At 39.7% G+C, this 12968-nt stretch overlaps 1 protein-coding gene across 1 annotated transcript; it reads left to right on the top strand.

The window, feature by feature from the left end:
• The first annotated feature begins 1464 nt into the window (after positions 1–1464).
• LOC135168791 (gamma-aminobutyric acid receptor alpha-like) lies at positions 1465–12916 on the top strand. The gene is made up of 10 exons (XM_064133311.1): positions 1465–1584; positions 7587–7795; positions 9159–9226; positions 9314–9534; positions 9629–9711; positions 10164–10363; positions 10427–10514; positions 10741–11072; positions 11379–11530; positions 11866–12916. Exons 1-10 carry the CDS (start codon positions 1565–1567, stop codon positions 12077–12079), a joined length of 1587 nt encoding a protein of 528 aa, XP_063989381.1. The 5' UTR covers positions 1465–1564; the 3' UTR covers positions 12080–12916.
• The last annotated feature ends 52 nt before the right edge of the window (positions 12917–12968 follow it).

Here is a 12968-nt window from a genome sequence, read left to right as displayed (position 1 = left end):
AAAATCTCGTGCAACCCCTCACCCCAAAGAAGGCGCGATCTACCTGTCAAATTTCCAAGGCAAAAATTGCTCTTCAGGATCGAGGATCGAGGATGATGAGCGCTCCGTCGGTGGGTCCTTCCGTACCATTCGCTCCTTCCAAAACTATCTCCCCAATTCGATCATTTCCTCCACCACCGGACATTAAATCAGCACATTATCACATATTTACCCCGACTTATCCGGCGTTACAATTAACTCAACTTCCGCCCAGTGATGCACATGAGCCCCTAAAAACCCTCGATTCATTTTCCGAAATGATTTTAAAGCCAATAAATACGTTTCACCAGTGAATGAATTTTTATTTCAACGTCAACGTCGTGTCCGAAGGGTACATACCCTTTTCCACGCGAGTTGGGTCTTTCTCGTTGCTCCGAAGAGATCGTACACATACACATACAGCACGAGGTGGTTACAAGGGAAGGGTAAAGGTGGTATACCTCGTGGTGGAGGAAGAATTTCCCCGTTTTCATCTGGAGGGATAATTCGAAACACAGTATGCGCGCGCCACTCGTCCCCGAAGAGAGGAAGACCAAAACGGTTTACGCCGACGTGATCGTACCCCCGAGATTCCAAAAATCTCCCCTCTTGTATTTTACATCATTTCCCACATGCTATTATTATTATTGTTTTTATGGTAGCGAGTGTGGAAGGTAGCGGCGGGAGTTTGAGGTTTTTTTTTTTCATTCGCGATGTAATTCAATCGCGTTACAGAGAAACTCGGCTTAATTATGTAATTAATGTTGACGTGCTGAATTAGTGTCGATCTGAGCAACTACTATTCGACAACTTCCAACTACTCTCGGTTATAATTGGACAAGCATACCTGGGGTAGTTCAATTAGGGTGCTGAATTATCCGAATTTCGATGAGAATTTATAAAAAAATTTTGAATGGGACTATTACGTGGATTAAAAATTAGAAAACTCAAATAGATTATCCCGTGATCTCACTTATCCAACAAAGCAATAATAAAACCAACAAAAAAATGAAAGTTGATTAAAAACTAGTTGATTTGATATTGTCAAAATGTTTTATTCACCAGTGAAATTGGACTCAGCGCCGACTAAATGAGTACAAATCCACCGAAAAGAATTAACGAAGTTATTTATCCACCGAATAATAAGAAGGTGGCGAATTTTAACTTGAGCAATTATCTCAGCGAAGTGGAAAAGAAAAGGGGGCAAAGGGGGATTCAGAGGGAGTGAGGGTGGGATTGTATGCAGGTGGGGAAATGACGGAAGGGAATCGAGAAAGGCGCCTTGTGATTTGGTTGAGGGGTTGCGCACACTCCTCGACGGCTTTCCCGAGGTTCGCCAACTCCATCCGAGGGGGTTGCCATCGTCAATCCCGATGTACCTATCCTCCACTCGGTGGTTGGGGCAGGGGGAAAAGGAGGGGGAGGGGGAGGGGGAACTAACTGGGGACCACGCGGACTTGGCAATGCTGTCTCGACGTCGACGACTCGCGTACCGGTAAACTCAACACGAGAAGCAACACAGCGTAACTATAAAGCTTATTCGAGGATGACGGGGCTAATTGCCAGGTGAGTCTCGACGATAATTAATTATTAATACGAGATTGACCGGGTATAATCGGAGAAATGACATTTGAAGGTGGCATTTCAATCGAGTTGCATTGGAGAATTTTTTTTTTTTTAATTTGGACGGTATTTTTGGAGGGAATTCATCAACACGGGATTGGCTCAATGGAGATGTTGTAGTTGTGGTGGTAGATGGCTAATTATTCATGAAGATTTATCAGAAGATTCTGGTGGGATCGAGCACAGGAGTGTTTTAATTTTATTAATGATGATTTGATGTTTATTTGATGTGAATAGAAATGCGATTGAAAATTAATTATTTATTGGAATGAAAATATTAATGAGGAGGTTCGGTTAGGATCGAGTGAACAAGTGTCGGAATTTTATTGATGATGGTTTTCTCACTGGGCGATTTAATGTTATTAATTGATTTTGATAATGGCGATATTCAAATGGGTGTGATAATGAGCGTAATTAAAAATTTCTATGATTTGGAAAAATATTGTCGGGGATTTTTTAACATTCTGAACATTAATTGAAATGTCAGGAGAAAATTCCAATTAACGCAGCACGTCGTAACTTAAATACCAATCCGACGGTAATAATAGTAATTGCGATGATTGCGGATGTTTATTTATTTAAAAACCTCGTGCGATAATTATTGGAATTGTTGCAAAACGAATTATTCGCAGATGAATGATTTTCAAACGGATGTGAATAATATTCTAGGGCTATATTGTGAATGAATATTTACAATGCATCAACCTCACACTCAATTAAACTCTAATTACCCACCCCTAATGGACTTTCAAATGGAAAGTATGAATTGATTGCCAGAATCATTGAAAATGTCCCCTTGAAAAATGAAAAAATATAATATTAATTGTTCTGATTAATTGATAGTCGAGTAAATCCAGAATTTTGTCAGATCCACATGTTGATTCGCCCGTAGAATACACACACATACATATGGGGCATTTTATAATTAACCAGTGATGCGTGTCTTGACATGTGACGCGTACAAATCGGGACCTCGACATATTTCGATGAGTGACATTGTCAGGGACTGGTAGAGGATCGCTCAAGTACCTAAATCGAATTGCTATCGGTTTCGGGAATCAAGATCACCGCATTCACGCACTTAATTGATGAATTAATCGGATAATTTTGATAGAAAATTCGTGCGGCCAGAAAACCCTTTCGGGCTCCAAAAAAATTCCCCATTAATTATTATTATTATTCTACTAGAAGACAACAACTGGAACCCAATGTATTCCAACCTTCTGTCCAACAAATTTATCCAAGACCTCTTTGAAAATTTTAAATCTGACAATCGCCAGTTCTGGAGAGTAATTTTCGTAATTAGACCGGTGAAAATTACGAATTACTCTGGAGTCTCGGAGTAGATACGTAATTTTCAATGAATATTTCCCTGTGTGCACAAATTCATGAGGAAGAAGATAAAATAACTACAAATTTTTTATTTGCAAAGCAATTTTTATTTTTCATCCCTCACATCATTAATATTTCACATGTTTATAAGACTTTAAATGGCCTCGCCGAATGGAAAAATCGTGAAATAATTTAATTACACTCTTCCACAATTGCACATTCGAACAACTGGAGCAAACGGCTTTCCAACTTTTTATCCAACAAATTTGTCCTACACCTGTTTGGAAAATGCAGAATTTACATTCACCAGTTGTGGGGATGCTTTCCAAATACTAACGAGTAAGTGAGGGCAAGCCTTTTCGGTGATTTAAATAAAAGCTCCCTGCCATTTCATCCCAAAATTTACCAAGGGTAAACTTCCGTCACGTTTGACTGCTCCATAGCGTGATTAAACCCCTCCCCCTTCCTCTTCCACCCCTTTTTACCGCCTCATCATGAGTAGAGGAAAAAGTACGCATACCCACTTCATGAGATAACAATTGACTGCAATTGTTTCCCACAATTTTTAATCCTTTTATGAATTATTTGAAAAATAAAAAGTAGAGGTTTTAAAAACTACTTGAAGTACTTCCGCTAAATACAGCGGTACGAGATGAAGACCCATCGAAACTTTAAGAGTAAAGTTAATGCTTGAAACGTGAGGTTTTCTCAGAGAAATAATAGAAAAAAAACGTGACATATTGGGAATGAAAAATAAATGTGAGTGATCGGAATTTTCACTCGGATTTTCAACAGTTTTAGTATTGAAGTTTCAGATTTTCACTGTCTGATCCAAATAATTTATTTATACAGAAAGAAAATTTAATTATACTCCCTGAAGATCCTGAAGCTACACAATTTTTATATTCAACAGAATTTTTTTTATTGAATTTTCCGATTGTGAGAAAAAAAATTTCTTATAAAATTCTGGGTCTCATGGGCATCACCAGAAAGTGGGAGAGGCTCTTGGGGCCTCGTCTGGTCCCAAAATATTTTTCTCCTCCCCAAAAAAAATTTAAATAGTCCCGAGACGACTGATGGCTCATTGAGTGGTTGACACAACGCCCCCTAATTCAGATGTCGACAGTTTACCCCGTTGAGTCCTGTCTTTTGATGCATCAGGCGCACACACCGACACCCACACACACCCACCAGTCCCCCGCCCTTGGAATTAGATTCGCGCATCCGGAAAAATGCCAACTCCAAGTTAATGGAATGACGAGCAAAGTCTAGGCGGATGAAAAAAAAAAAGGAAAAGTGGGGGTGGAAAAAAAAATTTGAAAATAAAAAAGGAGTGAAAAAGTTCGAGGGGATGTAGGTCGTCCGGTGTGTTCGGATGCCCCCCTCGGCGTTTTTCACCCCCTCCCTCACCCCCCCAAACCCCTGCGACTGCGGCAGACTCCGAGAAGAGGTACCGATATAAAGCTCCATACTCAACAACTCCTACCCTCCCCCCTATCACCCCCGTCACCGCCATCACTTTTGTACCACTCGTTGTTACGTTCTCTCACATAAAATGTGATTCCCCTAGCGACTGTTATTTGCGAAAGATTCCACCAATCGAAACGTAATCGACGTAAGGAGTTGCCGGAATCGTTGAATGAATCAAATCTATCCCGGGGGTTGACTCCGTTGCTCGAGGGTTGAGAGGACTCGATCCACATTTCATGGTGTATTTATATATTTTCTTGGTGAAGTGGTTGACAGTTGATAGGTTTTCAAGAAATTCCAGGGGATCCTCCAAGAAATATCCTGACAACGTCGTAATTTAGTTGGGGTTTTCGTATCGAATTTTACTGAATGATTCTTGACACTCCTGGAAAATTCCCAATGATTCCACGAAATTTTCAGAGAATTTGTAGTTACAATGTGACGGGTTGAACAGTCAGTTGAATCATTAGATGAAGACCTCATTAAAATTGAAGTCATGCAGACAAATATATTTTTAAATTTTTAACTGACGAAAAGTGCGGTGGGGTCTTCTTGATTGGCGGCTGCCCAAACATACGGAATTCCACTGAATTCCCACTGAAATTCACAATTCTGACTCTCCCGCCATTAAATTGAGTTTAATATTGCTCAATAATTATTACTATACGATCCAGGATATATTTGAAAGTTCCATTACCGCTCGATAAACTAAAAATCAAGAGATTTAAATAATAAAAATAGAGTCCCATTTTTATCATAAACATTTTATATTCCAAAGAATTCAACAAAAGCCTGGATCCTTCCATTCACATCCCAAGCAATACAAAAATCCCATTGAACCCCAATGTTTTATGTATCGAACCCTACCTATAAATTTCATTATAAATTTTTAAATGTGTCGCTTGCTCCACCACATTCTTCGCCCTCCCATCGGCCGCCATCACTCATGTTTGACCTCAATACATTGTATCCCATTATCTATGTCATTTTTTTTTTCCAAGTCCGTCACGTATTCTATATCACCGAAAGCCGTTTACGATCCTTTAACTCTCCAAATGCAGGAAAAGCGGAGTCTCGTGTTCACTGGCCGCTTTTTTTCCCCCCCTCTTCACCCCTTACTCGCCCATTGTTTTTTTGTACCTCGAGTTCCTTCCATTCCGCTCCAACTCTCCACGTCTGAGCTATTTCTCTCTCCCAATGACATTCACGAGACCGAAAATTCGCATTAGGAGTTATTTTTCAGGGACAAATAAAAAATATTTTTACCATTGGATTGAAAATGTGAGCTTCCATCGTTCAGAACAATAAACTTGACAACAATTATTTCATAGTCTTCAATTTTTATGTCCAGTGTTGTGGAAGAAATGCACAGCGAGATTATTCATCCCCCCAAACAAGCTCGAATAAACGGGGACAGCAACAAAACCCTGTGAGGGAGGGGGCGGGTGGGGAGAGAGAGAAAAAAAAATCTAAATGCACACATAATCGGTTAAAAATGTGATGTAACCGGGGTGTAAAGATTCCACTTGAAACATTTGCGACACTAGCCCTTTTCATGGATCCATGATGCTGTGTCAGCGATACCGAGAAGCCTTTTTTCCTCCCCTTCTCATTCACTTTATTCTCGGTATACCTCTTGGCACGACTCGAGACGAGGAGAAAAAAGATTTCTCAACCCTTTCGATCTGCTTCCTTACATTATTTCTTCATGTACCCGCGAACCGGATTAAGGACGATAGGGCATAACATCGAGAAAAATGATAAATCAAAATAATTTGTTTATATTGAGTTTGGAATTAATATTTTTTTTATGGGTTTAATAGATATATTTTTCTCATGTCATATGATTTACTCATAAACTACTGGGGTGCCTTTGTGTTCAGTAATTAAGAGTTGAATTTTATTTCTCGAGGGCTTTCCCAGCCCTCGTTCAGTCTCATTTTTCATCGTCTTCCGATGGCTCGTGGGGGGAAGAATTTCATTTTGAATCACTTTGATATTGGAGAGCGATGGTCGATTCGACTTTCCCACCAATTGACTCCATCGAGACAATTTTTTTATCTTTGTTCTTCCCCCGCTCACCGCAGTTGGCATTTCACATCGAAAATACTTCACTCAGGCTCATTCAGTGCAGGAAAACTGAGGGAAATTGTTCTTCAATTGAAGAACAATTTCCTTCGATACTTTTTCCCATAAACTAAATTATTATTTTTATTATTTTGGAAACTAGTCATTCAATTTGAACGAACCCTTCATCATTAACATTTCCATTCGAATAACCACCACCACTAAATGACTTGCAGCACTTGCTAAAATTCCCTTTTTTCTTCCAACATATATAGAATTATCTCACCCTCTATACGCGAGTGGTACAAACTCACCTCGATTCCACTGCTTCGCTAAATTCCAATCCCTTTTGCCACCCACAATTCCACATGGATACTTGTTGCCACCTAGTTGATCCATATACTCGGGCAATAGTACATGCTGTATGGTCTAGTCCATATACATGCACATGCCCCAAGGAATGCGAACAGCACCCGGGTGACAATCCTGCGTTCCTTGCGTGCCTCCAGCCACTCTAAAACCCCCCAGCACACGGTACAACTATCTAAATCCTCACCCACTCGATCCATTCCGTACTTTTTTTTTCTCCCCAAACAAGTTTAAAAAACCACATTACAGAAATAACTTTTCTCACTGGAGTATGTGGTGGCTGTTGTGCCTGGGAGTCCATTGAATTTTTGAATAGATAACTGACACTGAGATATGATACAGTCACATTAGGTTTTGAGGAATTTACCAACAATCCAGTGACACAATGAAAGAAAAAAATTTTGTTTCAACATTTTACAGAGAATTAATCTCCTTTTCAATAATTTATTTTTATTTATTGCTGTACTTGTTTATGCAAGTTCCATGTGGATGGTTTGTTGGTGTTAATAATGGTGATAATGATGATGATAGCAATGATTTTTGTTGGAATTGAAGTAATAACTCTGGGATGATAAATATTTTCCAAAACTCTTTGATTTCCACAATTCATCCCCTCAATTTCAACCTGTAAATATCAATCCATCCAAGAAATTGAGGAAATCCAGGGTAGTAATGGATATATACCAAATGCTGCATCTCACAATCAGTGTTATAGTGGTACTCATCAGCCTGGGTAGATGTTGGAGCAGTCGTAATCACACAATTCACCATCTGCTACCAGCCACTGTAGAACTCAGCTCATTGGAGAGAAGCACCAGAGGGACAGTCAACGATGTGGTATCCAGGAATATAACAATGGTTCTGGAGAATCTATTGATGAACTACGAGAACAGCCAACTGCCGACTCATGGAAAAGGTACATTTTTTACACAAAAAAGCAAATTCCTTAAATTTCCAGGCTCTTCCTCAGTTAAAAATTCCCTAAATTCCCTTTAATAATTATTCTCCCAGAATTTCTAGGATTAATTTGTTAATAGCGCAACGAGCTATTGAATTTTCCATTTTTTTTATTAATGGCACCGGACATAAACCAACAAAATTTGAAAAAAAATAAAAACTGAAGGAACGTTAGTACCAAATTATTTTTCACATCCGTCGAACAAAAAAAATTGAGAAAAACGATTTGCTACTCTCCACATGCCGTGGAAAATCTCTTTATCGATAAAATTTCCATTCATCCTCTTTCATCCCTTAATGACGCAACCTGGTACCCCCGTAAAATCCATTGAATTCTATCACAGAAAGTGTATTAAAAATAGTCTCGATACCGTCGTTTTTTTCGCACTGATACACGCATAAATACTGTATCGATTTGTCTGATACAAAGCGCAATAACGTATTCAAGCAGAGCGATTTCCTCCAGATCACGGAAGTGAAGAAGAAATAAAAAAAAAAGAAAATAATATTCCTTTTTCGCTCGTCCTTGCAAGCTGATAGCACACACGCGGCATCAGATCGACATCCGGCCCACCTTCCTGATTCCCTTTTCGCTCCAGATGCTTACCCACCTCCAGAAGAAGGGAAACATATTCATTTCGTGATTTTTTTTTATTTTCCATCCACCCCTTCTCCATTTCCAACTCTTCCCATTCCCCTGTTATAACTGAATATGGAAAATCACGAAAGTGTCCAACCTCTGGCTCTCAATCCACTGGGGACGTGGGAAGTTGGATGATGTCCAGAGGGCTGACCACTGGAGGCTCACTCTCAAATTGCGTTTTCCCTTTCAAATTCCTGGCTTTCTCTGTTTGTTGTAATGCCCTTTCATTTTGCGCAACTTTTCTGTGATTTCTGGCGCCCAGAGCTTTTATCAATTTTTTTTCCCTGTGGATTCTGCTCCGAATGAAGGGATAGCATGAGAACAAATGAGGGACATCGACATTCTATTGTCTATTCTCACTGTTAAAAAAAATTTAACAGAGTAATAAATAGAAAATGATATGTTAACAGAACGTCAACAGGTTTTAATTACTCTATTAAAGGTTTTTGATTAAAATTTTTCTCTACATTTTTTTTTCAAACGGAAATAAAGGGGGGGGGGGTGAGAATGACCTGCACAATTCCACCGATTCATCTATCAATTTTTTCCTGACATAATCTTTTTTTTTATTATCACATAGAGGTACTCGATACATCTGTACATGTGAGCCTATGCTCCTTCGCTTTTTCTGACTCTCAATAATGATTGTGCTCGTTAACTCGTCCTCGGAATCTTTCAGGGATTCCCACCGTCGTGAAGACAAATATTCTGATACGCAGCATGGGACCAGTTTCCGAGCTAGATATGGTAAGTAGGATAGACCAAGCGAAATGAAATTGTGGGACAGAAGTTGACATTTTCCTTTTCGAATGGTGGTAAAATAAAATCCCCCAGGACTACTCGATGGACTGCTACTTCCGTCAGTACTGGAGGGACTCACGTTTGAGCTTCTTGGGACCGATAAAGTCCTTGAGTTTGAGTATCAAGATGCTCGAAAGGATATGGCGTCCTGACACGTACTTTTACAATGGAAAGCACAGTTACGTTCACACTATAACAGTGCCGAATAAGCTGTTACGAATATCCCAGGACGGTGACATTCTCTACTCCATGAGGTACGATTTTACTGTTGGAGGCACTCTCTATTTCAGATAGCGTTGGATATTTTTATTTAAAAGCAGAGAAACGAATAAAATTAAATTAATGCAGATTGACGATAAAGGCCAAGTGTCCGATGGAGCTGAGGAATTTCCCGATGGATCGACAGTCCTGTCCTCTCATACTCGGCAGTTGTAAGTGAACATGGAATTTCCACGATGATAAAATTAATTACAAAAAACCTCTCAATAAGCTGTTGACAGTCAATCAAGTTGACGAAGAATTCTCGGTACGAGGGAGCGACTTTTGTCTGCATTTTATTTCTGTCTATTCCAATGTATTTTCCAATTCATCCAATGAAAATTCTTATAAAATTGCAATGAAAATGCAATAGAATAACTTACCATCAAGAATTTATCTGAATCGAACATTCAAGACGAATGGAAAATTTTCTCGAACGATTTCATCTAAAATTGAATTCAATCCCATGAGGCTATTCCTCAAATTTCTGCCAGCAGGATATCTCATAGCCCAACATGTGGCATAATAAGACATCAACTGCATGTGTTGAAGAATTTTTTTTTGCCACCACTGGATATAAAAATGTCGAAACACAGGAGGCTCGATCATGAATAATTTTTTACAGATGCCTACACCACAAGACAGTTGGTTTATGAATGGCAGGAGGGGCCCTCGGTGGATTTCGTGCCTGGTATGGCACTGTCACAGTTTGATCTAATGGGCTCACCCTACAGAAATCTCACGTTTGTCAGACGTGAGGGGGAATTCTCAGTGCTCCAAGTCTCGTTCAACTTGCAACGGAATACTGGATATTTCCTGATTCAAGTGGGTCATTACTAATCCGATTAAGCCACCTCCGTCAATAATAATCACTAATAAATATCTCAGGTGTACGTACCCTGTGTTCTGATTGTCGTGCTGAGCTGGGTGTCCTTCTGGATTCATCGGGAAGCAACGAGTGATCGAGTTGGTCTCGGTAAATTATTCTGCACTGTCATGGCATGTCAAATAAATTAGCGGGAACAAATGGCCCTGATTGTCATTGGAAGACTGATTTCCCAGTCGAAGAATTTGATGATTCGCGAAAGAACATTTAATTATTATTGTTATATTTGCTTTATATTTTTTTGTCAGTCTATTTGGCGACCAATGTCCTGTTCAGAATAACCAATAATACTTTGACGTTTGTCTTATCTCTCGAGGAATAACAACCGTCCTGACGCTATCGACAATAAGTCTAGACTCAAGAACTGATCTACCGAAAGTCCGTTACGCAACAGCTCTTGATTGGTTTCTTCTCATGAGCTTTTTCTACTGCATCGCAACGCTCCTTGAATTCGCTGGAGTTCACTATTTCACCAAAGTGGGGAGTGGTGAGATACCGCTTGATCAGAGCGAGTGGGTGGAGTGGGACGACAATGAGAGGAATTACGGGGATAACCTGGGGACAATGACGTCCTACAGTCCCCAAGCGGTTCATCCTGAGGAGAACACTGCAAGACGACGAGGATCGATGCTTTGTCCAATCTACAACGTAAGGATCCATTCAATAAATGTTTGCACTTTTTTCGATTTACAAAGGGTTCTGAGGGCGGCGACGACGGTGTCAAGGGTTCCAACCTTTTTTTGATTTTGCAGGGAACAAGTTTAATCGTCGGAATTTGGGTTTTTGATAAATTGTGTTCAAGTTCTTTTGATTCTGCCATGATCATATTTATATTCGATTTTTGAAGAAACTGATTTTTTTTGGGGGTCGGAATTCGTCCTTTTGGGCCTTCTCAGTCTTAAATGTCAGATTTGTAGGGGTTTGGAGGTCTGAATAATAGAATTTCTTCTGCAGGAAACACCTGCCTTCGGTATGGACACGGGATATTCAATCTCCGCGGCGGTCACCTGTAAACCCTCGACGATGGAGCGACAAACGCAGACGGAGTTGTGCCTGCCAAAGTGGCAGCAGTTCCTGTACTGTTTGGCAGGAGATGACAATTTCAGGTGATTCCATCAGTCAGATATTTCCTGAATAATTTCGTTCCCAATTTCAGGGAAAAAAAATCCCAAAAAATAATTAAGTTTTTAGTTTCGATAAAAATTACTAACAAGTCCCTCTTGCGCGTAAATATCTTGTAAATAATTACGATAGGGCCCCTATTCAGGAGACCCTCGCGACATGTATACAATATCCTCGAGAATATTTATGTATTTCACATGTTTCACATATGAAGTGGGTCAATTTTCGACGTTTGAAATTCATCTCTCAAAAATATTTTCTCCCCTCCCGAGATCTCACGTACGAGGATCTCACTCAGGATGAATTTTTGATTTTACAGACGTCGCCGACAACGTGAAGCCATAAGCGGCTGCAAAAGACACGGAGAACGCGTAGAAAGGCACATAAATAGTGTGTCGTACATAGACAGAGTAGCGAGGGTTGTTTTTCCCGCATCATTTGGACTTTTGAATGTTTTTTACTGGCTCGTCTATGTCACTTATCAGGAGGAATTCAAGTGGCAGGACCCGCCACTGGGATCAGTCTCACATTAGAATCGACAAAGCACCAGTAGTGCTCCCAAATACTTGACCCAATATCCATTTTATCATTATTATTTATTTATTATTTCGATAGTCCAACACTTATTGACTAGATCGTCGTGTTTATATTGTGAATAGTATCGGTCACGTCTCCTCTTCACGAAGCGAAAATTTCAGTAAAAATTACCGCACCAAACGGTGCGGTAATTTCTACTGAGTCGCTCTCACCGGCTGTCAGTCGGTGAAAGTTTTGTGATGTGCAGGAGGAGAAGAGATTCAATAAAAATTACGAAAGTGTAGAACGAGTTATATAATTATTAAGGAACGTTCCTGTTTCATTTTGAATTTTGCTTCCGATGTTCAGTCCGATAATTTCATTACCGACAGTTGCTGTCTGGGGTCTCTGGGGTATTTTCAGTTGTACTGCACAGGGTAAAGAAGGTTATTGAACGAAGGGACGACAGGAGCCTATAGTTCTTCAATTATTTAAACAAATGTGCCGGACAAATCGACGGACGTTTGTCTCCGGGACACGATTATGATAATCAATGTACTTTTGTTCCAAAAATTACTAGGAAATTCATTTGCAATTGTCCGCTTTATCAGTAGAGATAAAACTAGTCGGTATAACAGGTTCTCAGAAGTCATGCGCGATTCACTGCCTTTCAAACTTCTCCAGTTTGTATTATGCGATCGCTTTTATTAATTTCGATGAAATTTTTAATTTTCCAATAGAAAGTTTTTCCTGTCGCCAAATAATTTTCTTTCGATTTTCGTTTCCTTTTCTTTTGACGACTCGGTCCATTAATTTTGCAAATCGTTACGATACCAGTGATAACGCTATCAGTATTTTTATTCTCTCCTGCTCGTTTCATTTTCACTTCACAACAAACCGTTTTCT

Source organism: Diachasmimorpha longicaudata, chromosome 13, assembly GCF_034640455.1.
Source record: "Diachasmimorpha longicaudata isolate KC_UGA_2023 chromosome 13, iyDiaLong2, whole genome shotgun sequence".
NCBI classification, from domain to species: Eukaryota; Metazoa; Arthropoda; class Insecta; order Hymenoptera; family Braconidae; genus Diachasmimorpha; species Diachasmimorpha longicaudata.
Note: the sequence above shows the minus strand (reverse complement) of the source record. Positions and strands in the feature narration are given on the sequence as shown.